Source organism: Zootoca vivipara, chromosome 8, assembly GCF_963506605.1.
Source record: "Zootoca vivipara chromosome 8, rZooViv1.1, whole genome shotgun sequence".
NCBI lineage: Eukaryota > Metazoa > Chordata > Lepidosauria > Squamata > Lacertidae > Zootoca > Zootoca vivipara.
Window position 1 is genome coordinate 35,569,447 of NC_083283.1, and position 21,867 is coordinate 35,591,313.

Sequence of the window (21,867 nt, forward strand, 5' to 3'; positions counted from 1 at the left end):
TGGAACACATGGCAACCAGCTGCCACTGGATGGCTAAACAATTGGAGGATATTGAGGCAGTACCAACCAAGTTGTTTTCAACTTACAACGTTGTTTGATTTTATGTTTTATATTGTTGCAAACCAGTGTGACGTATCTTTATGATACAGCAATATATAAATAAGCCAAAACTAATTCAATAGTTAATTTCTGATCAACTTTTTCTCCAGCTGCTTTGGTCTACCCTCTACACTGAACCTCAAAGTACCATGTGACTTTTTAAAATTCATTTGTTTAAAAAAGAATATAAATATCCCCCCCCCATTTTTACCCCCCCTGAAATTAATGATATTTCCATTAGTGCAGATTCCTTTAGATCTGGTGTATTTACGAGTCATGCCTCATGCTTCACCGTCTGAGGACTTAAGCACCTCCTTCCCATTAAGAAGGGAGACACTTCTCTGTTTTTGCCTCCTAAGCACAACATTGGGTAAATTCTGGTTTATTTCAAGGCTGGGTGTTTTATTTCAAGGTTAGAGATAATAACCTATCCTGAGGTAGGTTCCTTGAAAGAAGAAATAAAATCAGAAACCAAAGGTCTCTTATAAAGGTAAGATTTGCTTTTGACATTTGAGGTGACTGATGATTACTTAGCTATGCTGAAGACATTAATATTGTCATCTTCAACAACCCTTTCAGCCAAAAAGAGATTACTAATGAGTGGTGTTTCTCCTTCATAAAAGGTACGGTACTCCTGACCGTTAGGTCCAGTCGCAGACGACTCTGGGGTTGCGCGCTCATCTCGCATTATTGGCTAAGGGAACCGGCATACAGCTTCCAGGTCATGTGGCCAGCATGACAAAGCCGTTTCTGGCAAACCAGAGCAGTGCACCGAAATGCTGTTTACCTTCCCGCTGGAGCGGTACCTATTTATCTACTTGCACTTGACGTGCTTTTGAACTGCCAGGTTGGGAGGAGCTGGGACCCAGCAATGGGAGCTCACCCCGTCGCGGGGATTTGAACCGCCAACCTTCCGATCGGCAAGCCCTAGGCTCAGTGGTTTAGATCACAGCTCCACCCGCATCCCTACTCCTTCATAAGGACCACTTCAAATGTTAACAATTGCAGTTGTGAGAGTTCTCACCTGACGAAAATTGCAATATGAATATAGCAAACTTCTTAGGTTCATGACTGACTCACAAGTAGGCATCCTTCCCATATTACAGCCTTCCCCAACATAGTGTCCTTCATAGGCTGCTGGATAAAGCTCCCATCATCCCTGACCATTGGCCATGCTGACTGAGGCTGGTGGGAGGTATAGTCTCAAAACATCCGGAGGGCAGCAAGTTGGGGAAGGGTGCCATGTTACAATTTTGTTTCCTGTTTCCTGTTTGCAAGTTTTCCCCATTTTATTGCTTCCTGTTTTCCTGGCTTGGGATTTAGTAAGCAACGGCCTCAATTGTCGCTTAAATAACCTCCCTTTATTGCCACAATTTCAGTTCCTGTTACACAAGCTTTAATTTCTGATTTTTTAAAATGTATATCAAAATAGTACTTTTTGCTATTAAAAATAATGTGCAAGGAAGCCAGCAATTAACTCCACCCATCCCTCACCCCCAGCAACACACATGGAAACAACAGAAACTGAGATTTGGGCAGTTAAGATACTATTTATCACTAATCTCTCAGAACAACAGAAAACAAAGCATCTGAAGAAGTGTGCATGCACACGAAAGCTCATACCAATGACAAACTTAGTTGGTCTCTAAGGTGCTACTGGAAGGATTTTTTTTTTTTTGTTTAGAAAACAAAGCAAATAGCAGGGCCTCCAAGCAGGAAACTCTTAATTACCGTAATATTTTAAAGGACTAGTAATGTGCTGAAAAATTCTCCTGCATTTTTCTACCATTCACTATCAATTAAAGAAAAAAGAAATGGCAGCAGAAAATTATCAAAGGGGATGTTTTTATTTTGCTAGGATGGTGTGCATTTTGTTATGTGCATTTTGAAGTAGCTAAAGGCTGTTTGTGAGAGTTCTTTCTTTTATTCTACAAATCATCTCACCAGTGGTCTGCACACTACATCCTTCTAAGATGCCCTCACTCCAAGTAAAGCCCAGGGGAAGACATTGTGAGCTAACTTCCCCCTTTAGACTTCTTTAGATTAAGAAGCATGGGCAGCCAGAGAGACTGCAAAAATTTGGAGAAATGTTTACTGAACATGCACACTATCTCACAGCAATAAGGTAAGATCAAAACCCCACACCCACAGAAATTCTCAAGCACCTCCCAAGTGTCCCGAGAATGAGACAGAAATTTTTTTCACAGAGGCAAGAAACCCTTCAAGAAACTGAAAGACAAGGCCTTTGCTGGCTGGGAGTTACTTGTGAGTAAACATTACAGAAGGATCTTGACCTTGCAGAAGGGCATTGCTGGATAATACAGCACTTTACTAACCTCTGTGTGGAATCTCTGTTTTAATTCCAGCCCTGGAAAATTTCAGAAGTGCAGCGCTAAATAGCTCAAAATGTGTTATGGCAGCAGGTCAGCGATTTAAAGAAAATAGTTAGCAATTGTGCTAAGCTACTACAAGCTCCATGTATGAGCCTAAGGCTGAAGTCCTTAGTGACCCTGGTACATTTTTGAAGATGCTGTGCTTTAGAAGAGGATAGCCTGCCCTTTCTGGCTAGGCTATCCTAGTGATAAACAGAACATGCTGTTGCTCTTTCCCTAAAATTATGGGGCATAAAAGTATCAATTTCAGAAGTAGTAAATTAACACTAGTGTATTGCGGGGTGATAATTTTGTGGATTCATGCACACGTGTCTGGACAGCAGAATTCTAACAGCTATTTACCTGTTACATTTACACTTTACATGTTATTTGTATGCACTTAAAATGGTAAGGCTATCGGCTTACATGCATGCCTAAACTTATACATACATGAAGCTAGCTACCTTGACTGGCAACATGAATATGCTACTTAGAATTGTCCTTTGAGGAGACAAGGAGGAGGGAGCTACCGTAGTTATGTCTTCTCCCCAGGTTCTGTTACATTAGTAAAGGCAAAGGTACCCCTGACCCTTAGGTCCAGTCACGGACGACTCTGGGGTTGCGGCGCTCATCTCGCTCTATAGGCCAAGGGAGCCGGTGTTTGTCCACAGACAGCTTCCGGATCATGTGGCCAGCATGACAAAGCTGCTTCTGGTGAACCTATTTATCTACTTGCACTTTGACATGCTTTCGAACTGCCAGGTTGACAGGACTGAACAATGGGAGCTCACCCCCTCGTGGGGATTCGAACCACCAACTTTCTGATCGGAAAGCCCTAGGCTCTGTGGTTTAGACCACAGCGTCACCCACATCCCTTTCTCTTACATTAGTCCTTTATTATTTGGGTGGGGTTGGAGATAGTTGAGGTTTCTATGGCTTCACCTTGAACCTGGCTTATCCTTGGTAAGTGACCACTCCTCCCTTTGAATGTAAGCTTTTTCTTTTTTTTCTTTTAATGTTTTAATGTTTATGAATGCTTTCCCCTCTCTTGTCAAAACTATTACAGGGATTGCCAAAGCAGGATATGGGAGTTTTCATTATTGGTGTGAATTTCCCCTTCCATCCATCACAACCACAATTAATTTTGCAGCGCAGGTTCATGTTGAGATTTAAAGCTCTGCTTATAAAATGAATTAGGCCCTCTCCTCATCTTATTTGGACATTCTCAATGTGAATATACTCAAAGTGTGATAGAGAGGCAATTTATGGGAATGAAATCTCTTCGGTGTCCTAGGCTCTGGTTTTATTACGTCGGGTCTCCTCTTCCCATTTGTTTAGAGGACAGATACCATTCATTACTTTGGGAAAGCTCAACAGGTTGCTCAACAGGCATTTATATAGACTTGGAAAGGCATGTGGGGCTATTAGAGGGCTTGGATATAAAGTTTAGTCTGTGCAAGGATTCCCCCTCCCCCCTCCCAATAATTACTAAGGCTGAAATTCTAACCCAATTTACGTAGCAGTAAGCCTCAGTTAATTCAACAGGACTTACTTCTGAGTAGACATGGTTAGAATAGTTCCCAACTATGCAATAAATTTCAGTGTGTCCGCTCGTGAGTATGACTTAGCTAGAGATGCCACCCTACGATTTCAAATTATAATATCTATTGAATTAAATTAATACAGATGTAAATAAAAACAGCATGAAGATCTGAGGGTCAGATTTTAAAATTTTGCATAGCTTTCTACAGAGCTGTTGAAAGGAGTGCTCTGCTGGAGCAGGGGACAGGTGGGAATTGTACTCAGGTTTGCCTGACTCAAGTATATTGCCCACGTTCAGCTAATTAATTTCCAACACATTCTAGATAAAGCAAATGAATCTATTATTCCCTCAGTCCCCTGGAGCAGATATTGAAGGTGCTGAAGAGGAGGGGAGGGGAGAAAGTTCCATTGCATGATCCAATGTTGGTTCTGCAAATTGGTGTCCACCCCACACTGCAGCTATTCTATCAGGGCAGAATAAGCAACCATGTGTCATACTGTATGTGCATAGCTAAAATACTCAGGCACTTTCCCATTAAGCCCATAACACTGACAGGTGGATGGAGTTCTGTACATTGCACACCCTTGTGCAAATTAATTGAAACAAACAATGTAGTTTATTGTACAAAACTCACATATACATGTACAAAACTCACATATACTGTACGTACATTAGTAACAGATATGACCTCCGCTTCACCACTTTCAATGTGTGGCAGGGGGCTTGGTCCTGCTGCAATATCCCAGTACCGTCAGGATACCTCTTTTCCAGCTCTGGAATAGCTCTCTTTCATAGAACCTCAATATATTGTGGCGAGTGCATTATTCCTTTTATTGGCTTCAGGCTTCTGACACCATAATGATCAACTGACTTTTCGTGTATGTTTTGAGTACAGGATTACAAGATAGAAAAAATGCTTTGTTTCAATTAATTTGCACAAGGGTGTACTGGAAAGGGGGCCTTCTGTATGGTGGCACTGTATCTTTGGAATAGGTACAATTTACTATGTGATACAAACAAGGGGCTCATAGGAGGCAAGCCAAGTGAATGTGTGATTTTCATGAAATCTGCAAGCATAATATCCATCCCATCTCCACCAATAGATGCTAGAAATCAGGATGCTTGTATTATAACAGAGTATTTCTCTTCCCTTCTATAATAGTAAAGTTTTCATTTTTCTATGTTCAGTTCAAATCAGCAACGATGCGAGATTCCTGCAAAGACAGAAAGCCAAATAACCAACAGGTCAATTCTAGGAATGGAATAATACAAACAGATGAAGAACTGAATCATGGAATCATAACATTACGGGAGGAGTTGTGGTCCAGCAACCTCTGGAGCAGGCATCGGCCAGCTCTGGCCCATTGGCCGGATCCGGCCCACGGAGGCCGTTTATCCGGCCCACAAGCCGCCTGGTCACCAAGCCGCCCACTCGGCAAGTCCCCTGCATGCTGCGCTAAACTGGAGCAGCGCGGGGACTCGCCGAGCAGTGCCAGAAATGGTGCCTGGGCAGGCACCGGAAATGGTGCCTGCGCAGGCGGGATTTCCGGCGTCTGCGCAGCCGCAGAAGTGATTTCCGGTGCTGCAGACATGTGCAGAAGCAATTTCCGCCGCCCCTGACATGGGCAGCACAGCACCAGAAATTGCTTCTGCGCATGTCTGGCCCATTTCCAGCCCACGGACGATAGTACGTGGGAATACTCTGGCCCATGGCCGGAAAACGTTGCCAACGCCTGCTCTGGAGGGACACAGGCTCCTCACCCCTGTCATGGACAATCCCAAAATTAAATTGAACATTTTGCTGCTTTAAATGCCAATACATGGTACAGTACATATCAAACTTTCAAGAAATACAGCAATGCCATCATCATCAGAGCACACTGGCTAATGACTGCTTTCAGCTTAGAAATCTAAATTTATGCTGCTATGTTCCACTCTTTAGGTCTTAACTTATGAATTGTTGTTCAGCACATCTTCCTGGTTTTTAGTCATAGAACGTATGTGTGTTTCTCAGTCCTTGGCCAGTCATAGTTCAGACAACCAGGGCTAGAGAGCAGCCCTGCCTGCAGTTTCCAGTGGATCACTTCCTGAACTGGATTGCAAGTTAGTATGGCTATGGCCCAGCCCATTGGACCCAGTCCTCTTCCCCACACTTGATTTAAAGAACTAAGTCAATGTAGGTCATTCCACACACCCACCCCAATTCTCTGAATCTCCACTTATCTTACACACACACACCCCTACCCCAACCCTGGATGTATCGCTTTTCAGTAATTAGTAAGGAATAAGATTGCTGCTTATACTGACCACTTTTCATGCTGTGCAAATTTAATATAAAGGTGTACCATATTATAATTATTTTCATCAACAATTTATGGTAATTTCCTTTCTGTAACCAAGGAGATGACTACACTAAAAGGTGGGAAGGCGTAGATTTTGTACTCTCTTTTTTTGGTTCCCCTAAAGAGAAGTTCTTTCCTTAAATGACTACTTCAGAACATGAAAATCCGGCCAGCTTATATAATGTCATGGAAGTGTAAGTATAGTGTGTTCAACTAGTGTTTCTCTGTTGCACTTTAAAAACAAGTTGGGTGTTCTACCTTTGTGAAATATGTTAACAGATTTTTATTGGCCACAAAGTACAGGTCTGATTAACTAAATCAGCACACATCTTTTTAATATTGTCCCCTCCCACTCCTGAACTTCTAACCTGACATAAATACATTGCATACTCTAACCTGTTTCTCCTGATTATTAACCTTGAGCATGGCAACCTATAAATCATCTATGAAACAGCTGGTGCTCAGCATTGCCCTAAAGGTGTATGATTACCATCGTTTTATATATATATATATATATCTAGGTATGCAGACATGAAAAATTCATTGAAGAGCTTGGTATTGTAAGACTTATTATAATGAATTTTCACAAAAACATAGATCATGCTGGAAATAGGTGTCTGCTTATTATAATGCTGCCATTTATATCTTCCTGAATTGCCGAGTCCATGGTTCAGCTGTTGTGTTAAAAGTCAAATACGATGATTCCTGAATAGATTTACAGTGGTCAGTTTGCATGTACTTCAAGGATGGGAATTTGCATTTAGTCATCTTACAGATCTTAGTGCCGTGAAGTTAAGTAATATAAAGTTGAAAAGTTCTAAAAGCAAAGGGAATGGGATCCTTGAACATTCCCTTTAGGGGATATTTGTGATGGTCACATATTCCGCCTCTCTCTGCCCATACCATTTCAACAATGGCTAGTGTCGTATGTGTTGGCATTCCATAGAAACAGAAGTTGTGGCAAAAAAATGGACATATGCAACATGGCATTTACAGACCCTCTCTCTCTGCAACCCCCTGTAAACCCACCACCACTACCACTGATGTGCAGGGAACCGAATGTAATCTATTACAATTGCAATTCTAGTCACCTCATAGCAAAATGTAAGTGTTGAAAGAAACAGATAAGGCAACGAAAATAAACTTGAGACACCTTCCCTCTGAGGAAAAGCATTTGGGGATTTTTAATTGCTAAATCAGGGACGTGGGCCTTGGGCTTGCCGATTGAAAGGTTGGCAGTTCGAATCCCCCTGATCGGGTGAGCTCCCCTTGCTCTGTCCCAGCTCCTGCCAACCTAGCAATTTGAAAGCACGTCAAAGTGAAAGTAGATAAATAGGTACCGCTACAGCGGGAAGGTAAACGGCTTTTCCGTGTGCTGCTCTGGTTCACCATGCTGGCCACATGACCCAGAAAAACTGTCTGTGGATAAACGTTGGCTCCCTTGGCCAGTAAAGCGAGATGAGCGCCACAACCCGAGTTTTTCGCGACTGGACTTAACTGTCAGGGGTACGTTACCTTTAATTGCTAAATCAACTCCTCTCCTAATGCAAGGGTTTATGAAATCATACACAAGGAGAAATTATGCTTTTTCTCCTACTGGACATAGGGAGTCACAAAAGGCCCCTTTTTGGCATTCAGTATGAACACACAAAAGACTCTCTAGAAACTTAAGACTCCCCATTTGTACCCTAGAGACTAGAGACTGACATGTCATGTTCGCTGTGGCCAGTCCATCATCAGCACCAGTCTGAAATGAGCTCCAAACCCTGGGTGCCTGTGTACAGAGCTTCTTTAACAGCACCCTTCCAAATAGGTATTTCGGTAACATAACTTCCATAAGCCCCAGTCAGCATGGATGACAGGACCCATAGTCTAACAGCATATGGAGGGCAGTAGGTTGAGGGAGGTGCTGTAGGGCAGCAGTGGGGTACCTTCAGCCCACAGGCTTAATTAGTCCTGTCAGGTAATCCAATTAGGTACCTGAGGTGGTTTTCCCCAAACCATGCCCACCCCCGTAATATGTGGGGCAGGTAGACATGGCTGAGATCAGCGGCACTATGGGGACACAAACTTGGTTCAACCAGTGTTCTCATCCCCACGGAAAGAGCTGCAGAGTGTATCTGCTGTGGTGTGTGCAGTCTTAGAAGCTGAGATATGGAAGCTAGGAGCTAAATGGTACCTTAAACCTAGGTTATGGGTGCAACAAGGGACCCAGGTGGCGCTGTGGTTAAACCACTGAACCTAGGGCTTGCTGATCAGAAGGTTGGCGGTTCGAATCCCTGTGACGGGGTGAGCTCCCGTTGCTTGGTCCCAGCTCCTGCCAACCTAGCAGTTCGAAAGCATGTCAAAATGCAAGTAGATAAATAGGAACCGCTACAGCGGGAAGGTAAATGGCGTTTCCATGTGCTGCTCTGGTTTGCCAGAAGCGGCTTTGTCATGCTGGCCACATGACCTGGAAGCTATACGCCGGCTCTCTTGGCCAATAATGCGAGATGAGCGCGCAACACCAGAGTCGGTCATGACTGGACCTAATGGTCAGGGGTCCCTTTACCTTTACCTATGGGTGCAACAACGGAATTCCTAGGCGTGCTTTGTGTATAACAAGAATACAAAGCTGAAAACGAATGAACTTCAGCTAAAATATTATGTTCATTTTCCCCATAGTCTAGTCCTTCCCTTGCCCACCCCCCTAATATTCTTAAGACGGTCTCTTCTCCAGACTTCAGAGAGCAGCTGGAAGTGGGGAGGCAGAAAAGGTCCTCCTTTCCTTCCACTCTGCTGTTTTAATCTGAAATCTCAGGTTTAGTACTATGCCCAGAGCTCAGAAACTACTCGTCCTAATGAAATTCCTTGTCGCAAAATGTGCCTAAAACAACGGGAGTTTCGAACACAAAGTATGTGCTATGGTCTAGAGAGCATTTTCATACCTTCTGCACACATCAAGTACTGAACACTCAAATGGAGCTCCATTGAAGATTAGCAGAAGGTTCGGCACTGATAAAGAGAAGCTGTTATTCACACAACACATTGATTTGCAGAGTTTTCAGCCACAAGAGTTGGAGGTGCTCATTCATTTAAGTTTTTTGTTTGTTTGTAAGTATCACGGAGAGTGGTTCTGTTGGCCATTAATGGAACATCTATGTTCAGAGACAGCAGTTCTTTGAATACCTGTTGCTGGAAACAGACATCATGTGTGTGTTGCAGGCATCTACTGGGATGTGATGGAAATCTTTGGCCTCATGGATTCAGTGGATCTTTGGCCTAATGCAGTAAAGCGGTCCTTAGTGCAATGCCTTTTTATTGGCTGTTGTTTCCCTCGTCTCTGCCAGAATCCCAAAACATGCTATGGGCCAAATGGTACCGATCTCTTTCTCTTTCTTTGATCTGTTGTCTCCAGGCTCTGCAGAAGGAGCTGAGCTGGCTTACGCTTTTTTTAATAAAAAAAAACCCAGCCGCACATACTTGGGGAGGCTCATGCCAACACAATTTGCAAAATCCTATTCTAGCCAAACATCAATTCAGAACCATCCCTACCAAGAGATGCAGTTGGACTCCATTCTGATCCCAGGAGTCACAGCGAAAGAAAAATGGTGCCCAGGGTTGTCAAAACGACATGAAAAGCTGTAACAACATTGGCATCAAGATGAAGCAATGAAGGCAGATCAAAAAGAAACCAAGGAACCATTTGATTGACAATTGCTTGAGGAAAATAAACCCTGTAATCCACACAGTTGCAGGAGAAAAGATAGGTGTCAACTAATGGAATTGGAAAAAAGCTCAATAGGAAAAGGGTAAACAATGCAATCTGTGAAACGTACACTTCAAATAGGGATGAACAGTATTCCACCCTCAGCCCCCACAAAAATAAAAACAAGCTGTATCAGCTAGTCTTCAATAGTTCGTCCTGGTAATCAGTGCAACCTAAAAAGAGAAAAAAACAAATATATGGTCTCAGCAGCATGCAAAATCTGGTGCAGTACTTATATTTAATGGCATTTCAAGTCTCCATTATGTTGTAACGAAATTTTAATTTCCCAGTGACGCTAATATTGTATACATGGTAACTGGCACATAACCCCCCCCACCCCCCACCCCGGTTAAAAGAGAGAGAACGTGGGAGTTGTTTCAGGGATGATCAAGAAATCAATAATGATTTTCACAACCAAGGCTCCAGTTGTGGGATTCTGCCATTGAACACTTTGAAGGTGGCAGCATGGTTTCCTCCTTGTCGGAGAGGGGGGTGAATGTAACTGGAAATGAATTAGGCTGATGTAATCTGTCATGGCTCTCCAGGCAGCATTTAAGAATAATGCCATTTTGTTGAAGGTCACACTGTAAATTGGTGTACAGCCGAAGCAGCCACTAACACAAATGCATCACTGAGTCAACAAAGCTGAGTGTGCTGTTTGTGCTTAAGACCAGACAAGATTCAATCGAGAGCAGGGATCCTTAATTATTATTATTATTTTACTCAGTGCCGTTCTCTCTGTAGATTAAGTATTCAGTCAGTTGGTGATGGCCACTCTTTAGCCAGATCCCTGGAACTGCTCTTCCTAGGCCAAATCCAAATAAAATAAAAATGGAGGAATCAGGGATAGGATGGAAGGAAAACTCTACAGCAGGGCTCAGCAAACTTTTTCAGCAGGGGGCTGGTCCACCGTCCCTTGTGGGGGGCCGGACTATATTTTGGGGGTGGAAATGAACAAATTCCTATGCCCCACAAATAACCCAGAGATGCATTTAAATAAAAGGACACATTCTACTCATGTAAAAAACGTGGATTCCCGGGGCCGGATTTAGAAGGTGATTGGGCCGGATCCGGCCTCTGGGCCTTAGTTTGCCTACCCATCCTCTACCAGGATGCAAACAATCATCTCAGCAAAATAAACCAAAAGTAGGAGGGAACAGTTTCACAGTACGCAGTAGAACCTCCTTCTAAATATGATAGGGTTGCAAGTTAGGACTGAAAACAAACTGGGTGCACTGGGGAGCAATCCGCTTCCTTCAAAATACAGAAGATGTAGGGCAAATGACACAAAGAAGTTAGACAGCCCGCGGAAGTGCTTTTATACTTTCTAATGGGCCATGTCTCAAACATTCAGAAGAACTACCACCAAACTGAAGGGGAGAAAGTACAGCATGAAGGACCTGCTTCCCAAATGCTGTATCACTCTAGTTTTAGGAACATGGCCAGTGGTCAGGGATTAGAGACTTGTAGTCTGATAACATCTAGGGAACACAAGTTTTACATCCCTTACAAATGGGTGGGAGGGATGTGCCATTTGTATTTTAAAATCTGCCACAGGCAGCAACGGTATTGCTATGGAGAGTGGGAACTTAGTCTTGCCCTTCTTGTTATTTTCCCAATTACCACCACATAACACTGAACAGAGGACAGAGGATGAGATGAACACTGGACAGAGGACAAGATGGTTGGACAGTGTTCTCGAAGTCTGACCAAACTGCGGGAGGCAGTGGAAGACAGGAGTGCCTGGCGTGCTCTGGTCCATGGGGTGACAAAGAGTCGGACACGACTAAATGACTAAACAACAACAACAACAACGAAGTTGCTTTTAGACCTGTTTTGCTGACAGCTTGGAAGATAGGGACCTGTACAATCCATCTCTGTGTTTTGTTTTTTAAACAGAGCTAATAGCAGTTTCAGGTGGTGTGATTTCATTAGGAAAATGTTCCAAGGGAGAAAGGATTAAAAATCTCATTCTGCAGAACTACTACTCCTATTAAAATTGCAACCCTTCATCCCCATGGCTATTTAAAATGGTGCTGGTGGAGAGAACATCAGGATACTTATCACAGGTCTCCCACATCACGTCTAGCAAGAGAGAAAATATAATTATTACTTTGAAAGCCACCAAAGTTCCAGTTTTGGGCCCAAAACACTTACAGAAAAAGTTTATATAGTATAGTAAATGAATTTTAATAGATATTAGGAATGTAACACCATTATGTAAATTATAGCAACCACCTCCTCAATTTTGTATACTTATCCAAATTCTTATATGCCTCCCTGGGGCAAGCTCGTGGGATTCAAGTGGTATGCAATTACCCTTGAAACCAAATCTGTCCCCAAAATTCTACAAGAATGAGTTACACACAACCACCAAAATCACATATTGGACTTTGGCAAACGTAACTAGATTGATCTGTCCTGGAGTGGGGAGTAAGTTGGGATTTTGTTTTTGAATATTTTCCTTTCTTGTATATAATGGTATTTATTTTTAAAACATTAAAAAAATGAAATAAAGCAGGAGTTGTGCAAATTATGCATATTTGCACCACTGTACTTTCTCTAATCCATCTCTTTTACAAAGTGGGCCTTCATATAGATTTTTGATTTTTATTTATGGCAGAAATTAGTGTGGAAATTGCTAAATGGGTTTTTGGAGTGCACAAATTTGCAAATAATTGAGTACATTGAAGTATTATATAAATACTGCAATTTCTTGAAGTAAATAATGAAAACCTTCTGTCAATGCAGATAATTATTTCCTATTCTAACAACCCATGTCAAAATACCTAATATTTCCAGAATTAGCCATTTTTCAAGACACACATTTACTAGATTTACTTTTCTAAAGAGGAACAAGTTGTATTTTTGCACTGGAAATGCTTTACTTTAATGCCAAGATTCAGCCCCGATCATGAGGTTCAATCCCAGTCACCAACACTTTCATACCAAGATTCAGTCACTCAGTCCCTTGGGTTGGTTTAAACTTCATCCTAAGCCAACCCCCCCCCCCTCAAAGTAGCAATGCTCCCATATGGAATCCCATTCTTTTTAAATGAAAGCACATGTGCCTGGTTTTAATTAGAAACCACCTGGTAGGAGAAAAGGGATAACCAAATACCTCCAGGTTAGAATTCTTAACCTATCATTCCATGGGTGATGGCAGTGTGTCCACAAGAAAAGCGGTGTGTCCCCCCCACTTCACTGCAACATGTCCCACAACTCTGCCTCTATTCCACTCTCCCTTTCGGTTTACGTCTCCCAATTTTAATATAATAATTTTATTATTTGTACCCTGCCCATCTGGCTGGGTTTCCCCGGCCACTCTGGGCAGCTTCCAACAGAACACTAAAAACAGAATAAAACTTCAAATATGAAAAACTTCCCTAAACAGGCCTGTTTTATTTTATTTCTGTTGCTTCAATTTCTTATTGTGGCTATGTTTACATGAGAAGAGGGGTACATTTCCCCGTTTCGTCCCCCCCCAGCCTACATAGATGGGAACACACCGGGCATAGCGTGGGGGTAATGAGAGGTGGTTGTGTGCCTTCTTTAGTTACTTCCAGCCCTGTGCTGTGCAAGCCACTCAAGATCCAGCACACAAAGGCTATATAGTATGAGTAAGAGGAATATACATTGTCTCCCTATACTGCCCTGGTATGTAGTTTGTGCACACATATGACAGCTTAGTGGGGAATGAAGAGTTTTACCTGTCGATATTGCACCCTTCTCCATGGAACATTCAGTCACTCATGCCATTACCAAAAGAAAAAAGCACAAACATATTAAATGTGTTTACTTTAATTCATATAGACTTTATGGTCACAATTTATCAGGACCTCCTCCTTTTCAGATAGAGAAGTGGGGCTTGTGCTGAACCGTCTCATAGATTCTGCACTGTTTCTATTGGCTGCGCAAAGGAAAGGAATGAGTTGTTTCACACCAGACATCTTATCCAAGGACATTAAATATGTGAGGGCTCACACCATCGTAAAATGGACACACAGCCGCCAGAAATAAAGGATGCTATAGGTTGGTGGTTTGTGTGTGTTATTTGTTTTTTAATTGCCTTTGCTCTTGACAATTAAAACTCCTTCCCCTGGGATATCATTAACCTTCATTAAGTTCCTTGCTGGGAGTATAAAAATTAATGCATTACTAGGAATAGAGACAAAGAATCTTTCACAGTGGTACTTTTACAATAAATTCCAGAGTTTGTTGAAAATGAGTCATTAAAAAAGTGAAAAATTTAACAAGCTGATAATATGAATGCACACACAGGACATGCCACTCTTGATCAGATTGATGGCCCCTCCAAGTTGGTTTCTAGATTTTTATGATCGGCTCCATATGTGAGGCTTGACAGGAAAGAATAATGCATTCAGTCAACTGTGCAATAATGTGTACAGGAAAAAAAATCTTTCCTGACCTCTATTAGCTCTCTATGATCTATTAAAGTGGAGGTAACAAGACATTTTGATCTTCACTAATTCAAACGGTGCACATCTTTCATTCACACAATATTCACTTTGCAACTGTTCATTACTATATTTGTTTTCATTGTTCAGAGAGACTCCTCTTTCCCACATTCTGCCCTCCCTGTCATCATACGCATGTGCTTTTAACTGAACTGGACCTTAGAATAAAGGTCACTTTAAGTTTGCATTATTGGGCGCTGCACAGCAGCTCGACAAATGTACAAACGAGCTTCATAAATTATTTGAGATTTCTCTCTATCAACTGTTAGTGCATTCTGGAGTACACCAACAGCATTGTGCTTGAAGTATTTCTCTAGAGAGAGCTCTGCACCCAGCAGATCCAGCTTTTCACCCTCCACAGTGAAGTGCCTCACCCTTTAACTTTATGTCAGGGTTGCTGTGTGCTCATCCTGGCGACACAGTACAATGAAAACAATAGCTCTCAATTGATACATTATCAAAGGTCATATGAAGTTACAAATCAGAAGCTTGCCAGAAGCAGCTTAAGTTTTCTTTAAAGTGGGTCAGTTGTAGTTTCCTGTAGGTTGTTTGACAGTGGTTTCTGGCATCACAGGCTCTGGTCTACAGGAAACCACAGAGCCTTTATGTCCTCTGCTCAAACTACAGCATTGTGTTTTTCTACCCATTAACCAAGGATAAATGACCTAGATATTGTGCCTATCAAAGCCTCATTTCTCTTTTACCCTTTTGTTCTTTAATGTACCACATTATCACACGCTGAACACATTTGAAAGTATTCCTAGTCTTACAAGCCCCTTTGAGAGAGTAATGCAGGGTTTTGTGCGTCTTTCTGAAGCTTTAGCTAGAGTGGAATAATATGAACATAATTCAGGATTTTTCTTCTTGTCTATTTCTCACAACCTACCAATTCAGTATATTTAGGGACAGAAAAAGCTGGCAAAGGAAGATATAGTTTTAAAAAAAAGTACCAAAAAAGAAACACAATTATATATTTGCTTCTATTGAGAATACAAAAAATAGTAAACACCAGTTGTGATTTCCCTAATCACTACATTCTATAAATTACATCTCTGCATATCATGAGTCACTTTTATTAAAAGCATCATTACTACAGTTGGCAGCAATTTACATCTTATCTTACATGATAGCAGTTTCCAAGGGAAAAAAGACATCACAACGAAGAAAAACAAATACATTTACAAAGTCATGTCTGTAAACTTCAAGGCTAGTTTAGAGTTGAGGTAATCTGTTTAGCTTTGTGGCTAAAGTAACAAAGTCCTTTAATTCAAAAAGGTACCTGATTTTAATTTTTATTTTTTTACCAGTGCATTACAAGATCACGAGACGATTTAACTGTAGTTTTATCCTGCAAGAACCTTTTCAGTGGGTAATTTTCAAAAGGTACTCTTCACATTCAACAGCTGCCTTATTATTGCTGTGTCTCAAGACAGAGAGACATTCACACTATCATGGAGATTGTCAGAGAATGTGTGTATGTGTACATGCGCAAGGGAACCCCCATACAGTCAAAATGATGCCCGAGTATGATATGTGTGGTAAAATTCATCTTGACTTTCACAGCAAAGAATAAAAATAAAAAATTAAATATATAACTTCATACTTCCTTTTAAGCAGCACTTCCTTCTATTTAGTGCCACTCTATTACAAATTGCTGCTTTTATAATACCAATGGTACCAAAAGGAAAAAAAAGCAGAGCATTATGTCAATTTCCTTAAAAAGACATGATCACCTTTCAATTTCATCTCTCCTAGGGATAATAAATAATGCACTGCACAATACTTAATGACCAAGATACCTTTTGACACATCTGTATAACATGACTTGAACTTTTTTGTTTGCTACACTATGTTACAGAACAGCTTATAAAAACTAATTATGGACATTAACTGTGAGTGTAAACAGTAGGACTACCACTTGTCAAAAGTTTAAAACACTTGAACAGTAACTGGTACTGTTTACTCATCATTTTCATTGTTTTCTAATTCATCCCTCCCATCAAGCGAGTCTAATTCTTCACCCTGTGCTATTTCATCTTCTAAAGCAGAGGAATCTGCAGTTTTATCAAGGCTCTCCTCTGCATCACTGCCCTCTAGATTTTCTTCATCTTTAAAGGCAGCTCCTTCAGTTTTATCAGTAACCTTCACTTCACTGGAGCCCACTGCATTCTGAAGTCCTGCTAATGCTGGGAAACCAGGTAGTGTCAATCCTCCCAGTCCTGGAGGTAGAAACATAGAAGGATAGAACAGACCAGGAGCCATGGTGGACAGAAGGAAAGGATTGAAGGTCAGAGGGTTGGCAGGCAATCCAGTGGTGGTGGTGGTGGCGGCGGCTGCAGCAGCGGCAGCAGTTACACTGACAGATCCATTTGCGGAGTCAGTAGCAGAAACAGTGTCTGTGCTTTTCTCGGAGTCTTTGTTCTCCTCTTCATTCTCAGTCTTCTTTTCTTCTACTTTTGAAGTGCCATCTTCAGAAGTTTCTCCTTGACTGGAAGCCATAGTGGTGTTTCCAGAAGCAGCTGTAATTGGGTTATTCAACAATCCACTGAGTCCAAACATGTTGGGCAACCCTGCCATACCTGGCAACATCAGAGGCAGCATGGCAGCTGGATTTTTAGAATCACCCCCAGCAGCGGCAGCAGCAGCGGCGGCAGCTGTCGCTAGTCCTGGAGGGAAGCCCATGAGACCTGCAAGCTGGAGAGACTGTAGGTTCTGCAAATTCTGAAGGCTCGTGAGATCCATTCCAGCGAACAGACTGTTCATCAGCAGTGGGTTAATTCCCGAAGTTGAAGCTACAGCAGCAGCTGCTGCAGCTGCTTTGGCAATTTCGCTTTTTGGCCTTCTCCCTCTTCTGCTTGCTCCCTCTTCTCGCACAACAGGTCCTGTGAGAAGACGGTCAAACATGGACTCTGGAACAAAACCCTGCAGATGGGGAAGAAAGAACATTCCATGCCGTTACGCTTCTACCTATGGGGACGCCTACTGATTTAGAATTTCATGTAGGGCGGCTCACCCGACAAAGCAGAGTGTACAGTCCCAAGGGCAAGGAAAAGAACAGGTATGTTGCCAATTAGATCTTGTTCACAAAGCACAGTCCTTTCCCTCTTCCCATTAAAGGCCAGATCATATATTTGAGCATTGTCCAGAAATTAAGCTCTCCCTTCAACATCATCAACATGATATAGTAAACAAAACAAAGGTAAGAAAAAACCAACCAAAACCAGAAACAGTAGGTAATGCTCAGAAGACGAGACTTCCAAAGAAATCTGATACAATAAACGCACCAGATTTATAAAGCCTTGCAAAATCCGAAGCAAATTAAACATGATGTGGTCCTTTGTCTGACAAGTACTAGGCGTCTATGTTTAAATAAACAGAATGCCTCTGTACACACCATGTCCAATGCCTGAGGTTGAGAACAGGGAAATTCCTCACAGAACTCAAACAAGGCAGTCTACATACTTAATCAAAAGTTTTATTACGAGCATGGAAGGTTTTATTCCATAATCAATTGTGTATTAATCTTGTATTTAATAGGTATTCCTAAGACAGTCGTACACTAATAATGAAGCAGTTACAAATGTCCACCAAAGCAGGTAGCTACCATTTCACAGCAGTGGTTGGGAACTTCTGGGCTGTCAACTTAAATGGACCCAGCAGGCCTCCCCATTTGACCTGCAAGGCTGTTTCAGACAAGCCACACCCGCCCACTCGCCGTACATATGATGCTGTATATCATGTAAGATATAGGGCAGGTAAAGAGGTGGCTCCCTCTCAAAAGCTGTGTTTGCAGGTACTGCCGATCAGCTGGTTGTTAGTGCTTATAAAGCCCTGTGCCTTTCCAAGTGCCACCATGTTCACCAGTGCTGGCAAAGGCACAGAGCTCTGCAAGTGCAGACAATTTGTACAGGCAAAGAAAACACTTTACGTGCCACCATTGTGATGTTAGCTGATTGACAGGTAGGTGACAGTCAAAATGACTGTTGGGGAACTTAAGGATCTGGCCCGCTGGCTGGAAATATTTCTCCATCCTGCTTCAGAGAGGAAGACAGGATAAAGCCACATAACATGTTCTTAAAGTATATAGATCATAAGACTCTAAAAACAGTTAAAAATGAAAAGCAAAATCTATTCAGAAATATAGCTTCTCCTTACAGATTGTTTAACGATGTCAGTCCAATCTGGAGCAACAGCAAATTCAGGGTTTTCTTCTAGCCATCTTGGCAGGTCCTTCATTGGAGGGGCCATAGCTCCACCCATCTAATAAAACATATTTATGTTTCATTAACAAAAACTTACTAGTACATACTTTATATGCCACTTATCAAAAGTATATTTATTCTTAGAGAACAATTACAGAGCTGGTAAGCAAAACATGACAAAAGTTCAACTCAACCATGCACTAAGTGTGGAAAAAGTATTTGCCAAATATCCTAAGATTTCTGCAACTCAAAATTCAGGATGCTACTTTGAACAAAGTGACGAAATCTATAGAACTTCCATCAACCTATTAAGTCAACTTATTAAAGGTATTATCATTATTACTATATAATTTTTATTGTACAATTAAAGGTTACAATCGTTAAGCATCCTCCTAAAAATGCAAGTGCTGGTCTAAAACAGAATTTGGAGTTAGAGCAAACTAGGAAAAGCACTACCTTCTTGCCATTTCTCTTATTTACAACAGGGACCCTCTCTTCTCCAGTTAAGGTGTTTATATCCAGTTTATTAGGGTTTCGACATCTGTGCCGTTTCTGCTTCGGTTTCTGAAATGGGGAAAACAGCACATCTGCACTCTTCTAAGAGAGGAGGAAAAGCACAGTGCATTACTTGGGGAGTTTTATTATCTCATCTATACAAGTAACTTTTCAACCCACTAGGCATGTATGTATATAGTGTCTTCCAGGTTCAGCACTGGATCAAAACATTATTAGAATTTTAACAATTGTACATCTTTCATTTTCAGTCATTACAAAACAAAAAATGTAATGAATGAACAATTAATTATGTTCTATTATGTTAATTGTTATTTATTGTTTATAAGCCACTTTAGGATTCATCTGAATGAAAAGCAACTAGAAATGTAATAAATCCAAATCAAATTATGACAAAGGATTAAGAATTATTGCTTTTGGAAATCTTCCCAAGTGATTGAAAGACAGTTAAAGCTTTGGACTAATCCCCTCCACCCTTGATTAACATCCACTTACTGGTACATAACTTGGCATATCCACAGTGTATGATGGATGCAATTTAAGCCATTCAACTAAATCCTTGTTTTTAGGAGCATCCTCTCCCACCAGCCTGGTCCCATCTTCCATATTAATGACAGGGATGCGAGTATCAGGATCCAGTTGCCCAGGAGATGGAATGTTTCTCAAAGGGGGGGTTTCCATTTCTTCATCAAATGCTTTGGTCACTTCTGCATCCTCCTGGAGAAAAGTGACAATTATATCAACTTTCAGGAGAACATTACAGGAGTTGCTTCAAAAAGCATACAACTTAAAATGGGAATACAGTCGTACCTTGGATCCCAAATGCCCTGGAACGCGGACGTTTTGGCTCCCAAACGCTGCAAACCTGGAAGTGATTGTTCCTGTTTACGAACATTCTTCTGGAACCCAAACGTCTGACGGGGCTTCTGTGGCTTTCAACATTTTGGCAGACGAACAGACTTCCGGGAGGGATTCTGTTCAACTACCAAGGTACGATTGTACTTCCATCAAACAATTAAACTTAGTGGGGCCATACACTTTGTACACAGAGTATGGCAAATGGAAACCCTAATGGGCAGGTTTTTCCCCCCATGGGTGCATGTGCTGGAAATGTCATGCTGAATAGGTACTATGGAGGTACTTGCCAGGACATATGTGAATATGAATTCCTACAGGTTCATAAGCATTCAAAAGTTTTACATAGAATACAGATTACTCAAGCTAATCGGTAGTTTACCCACAATATTTTCTATTTTGAATACAGTTTGCACAGTCAATAGATGCTTTTTAAAAAGTACAGACTATTCAAAACAATTCATGTGCATCATCTTATAATCCTTATAACAGGAGTGAGGAAATACCAGCCCACAAGCTTGATCCAGCACAGAGAGCTTCTCTGTCCAGGTTTCCAGATTCTTTTCTGAAACCCTGCCCTCTCCTTGGTTTTGCTCCACCAATCTGCTAGTGTCATTCAGCTGTTACTATCATGGCCATGCATTGTCTTGGACAATCAGCGCTACTGTGCATGTTCTCCTGTGCCCTGCTACTCCTTTAGTATTCTCAAGCCCTCAGAAAAAAAATATCTCAGGAAACAGAAATTCTTAGAGATTTCCACAAGCGTTTGGCCACATTTGGGCATTTCAAGTCTGTGTTTCCCTCAGAACCATCTTGAGAAGCACTCTATGCAAATAGTGCCACTGATTATTCACATTGGCATTTTGGGGTTTTTTTGTATTGTACATTGCTTTAAAATGCTCTGGCCCTTCAAATGTTTTATCTGTTTGTATTTTATATTAAGTTGCTTGAAGACTTTTTCATGTAAAGATACTAACAAATGCATAAATAATATAAAAAGTAAGATTGGCGAAGGCTCATTTTATGTGTCCATAGCCTTGCCATAGCTGCCAAGTTTTCCCTTTTCTCGCGAGGAAGCCTATTCAGCATAATGGAATTTCCCTTCAAAAAAGGGAGAACTTGGCAGCTATAAGCCTTGCCCACTTTTTGGCCCTGGCCTCACCCTTTGTGACATGCAGCCTTCAGTTGCTGTTATTAAATCACCTTCCATATGTCTCAAAGTGATGTACAAAATGCAATACAAACAGCTAAAACACAGTAAAAACAACACAGAAGATAACATCAGACAAACATTAAAACAACACAAAGTAGACACTCACAGCAGAGGCCCAATTTGTCCAACTGGGAAAGCTGGTTGGAACAAAAATACCTTCAATTGCTTCTGGAAAGCGCAAAGAGTTGGCACATGTTGTATAAATGATAGGAATGTTGTTTCACAGAGCATGGGCAGCTACACTAAAAGCCCTACTCTGAGTGACTGTAGAGCAGGCTTCTAATATCTTTGGCTCTTGAAGGAGAAGCTCTCCAGTATACTCCAGAGACCTTCTGGGTATTAAAGCATTAAGGTGGTCTCTCAGGTAACCAGGTCCTGAACTGATTAGGGCCTTATATGTCAGAATCAACACCTTGAACTTGGTCTGGTAGCAAATTAGCAACCAGTACAAATGCTGCTTGCAAGGTGCTAGTTGAAGTTCACCCCCACAAGCCAGCCAGCT

At 41.6% G+C, this 21,867-nt stretch overlaps 1 protein-coding gene across 6 annotated transcripts in view; it reads right to left on the reverse strand.

Annotated features, from left to right (window-relative positions):
• Positions 1–15,635: 15,635 nt before the first annotated feature.
• CHD7 (chromodomain helicase DNA binding protein 7) overlaps positions 15,636–21,867 on the reverse strand; it is a 143,756-nt gene continuing 137,524 nt past the window's right edge. For all 6 annotated transcript variants that reach the window (XM_035126213.2, XM_035126212.2, XM_035126209.2 and 3 more), the window contains exons 36-39: positions 19,793–20,014; positions 19,241–19,381; positions 18,738–18,842; positions 15,636–17,504 (exon numbers count right to left, since the gene is read on the reverse strand). In XM_035126213.2, coding sequence (XP_034982104.2) covers positions 16,542–17,504; positions 18,738–18,842; positions 19,241–19,381; positions 19,793–20,014 — 1,431 coding nt within the window. In that variant the 3' untranslated portion in view covers positions 15,636–16,541. The remainder of the gene's footprint in view (positions 17,505–18,737; positions 18,843–19,240; positions 19,382–19,792; positions 20,015–21,867) is intronic.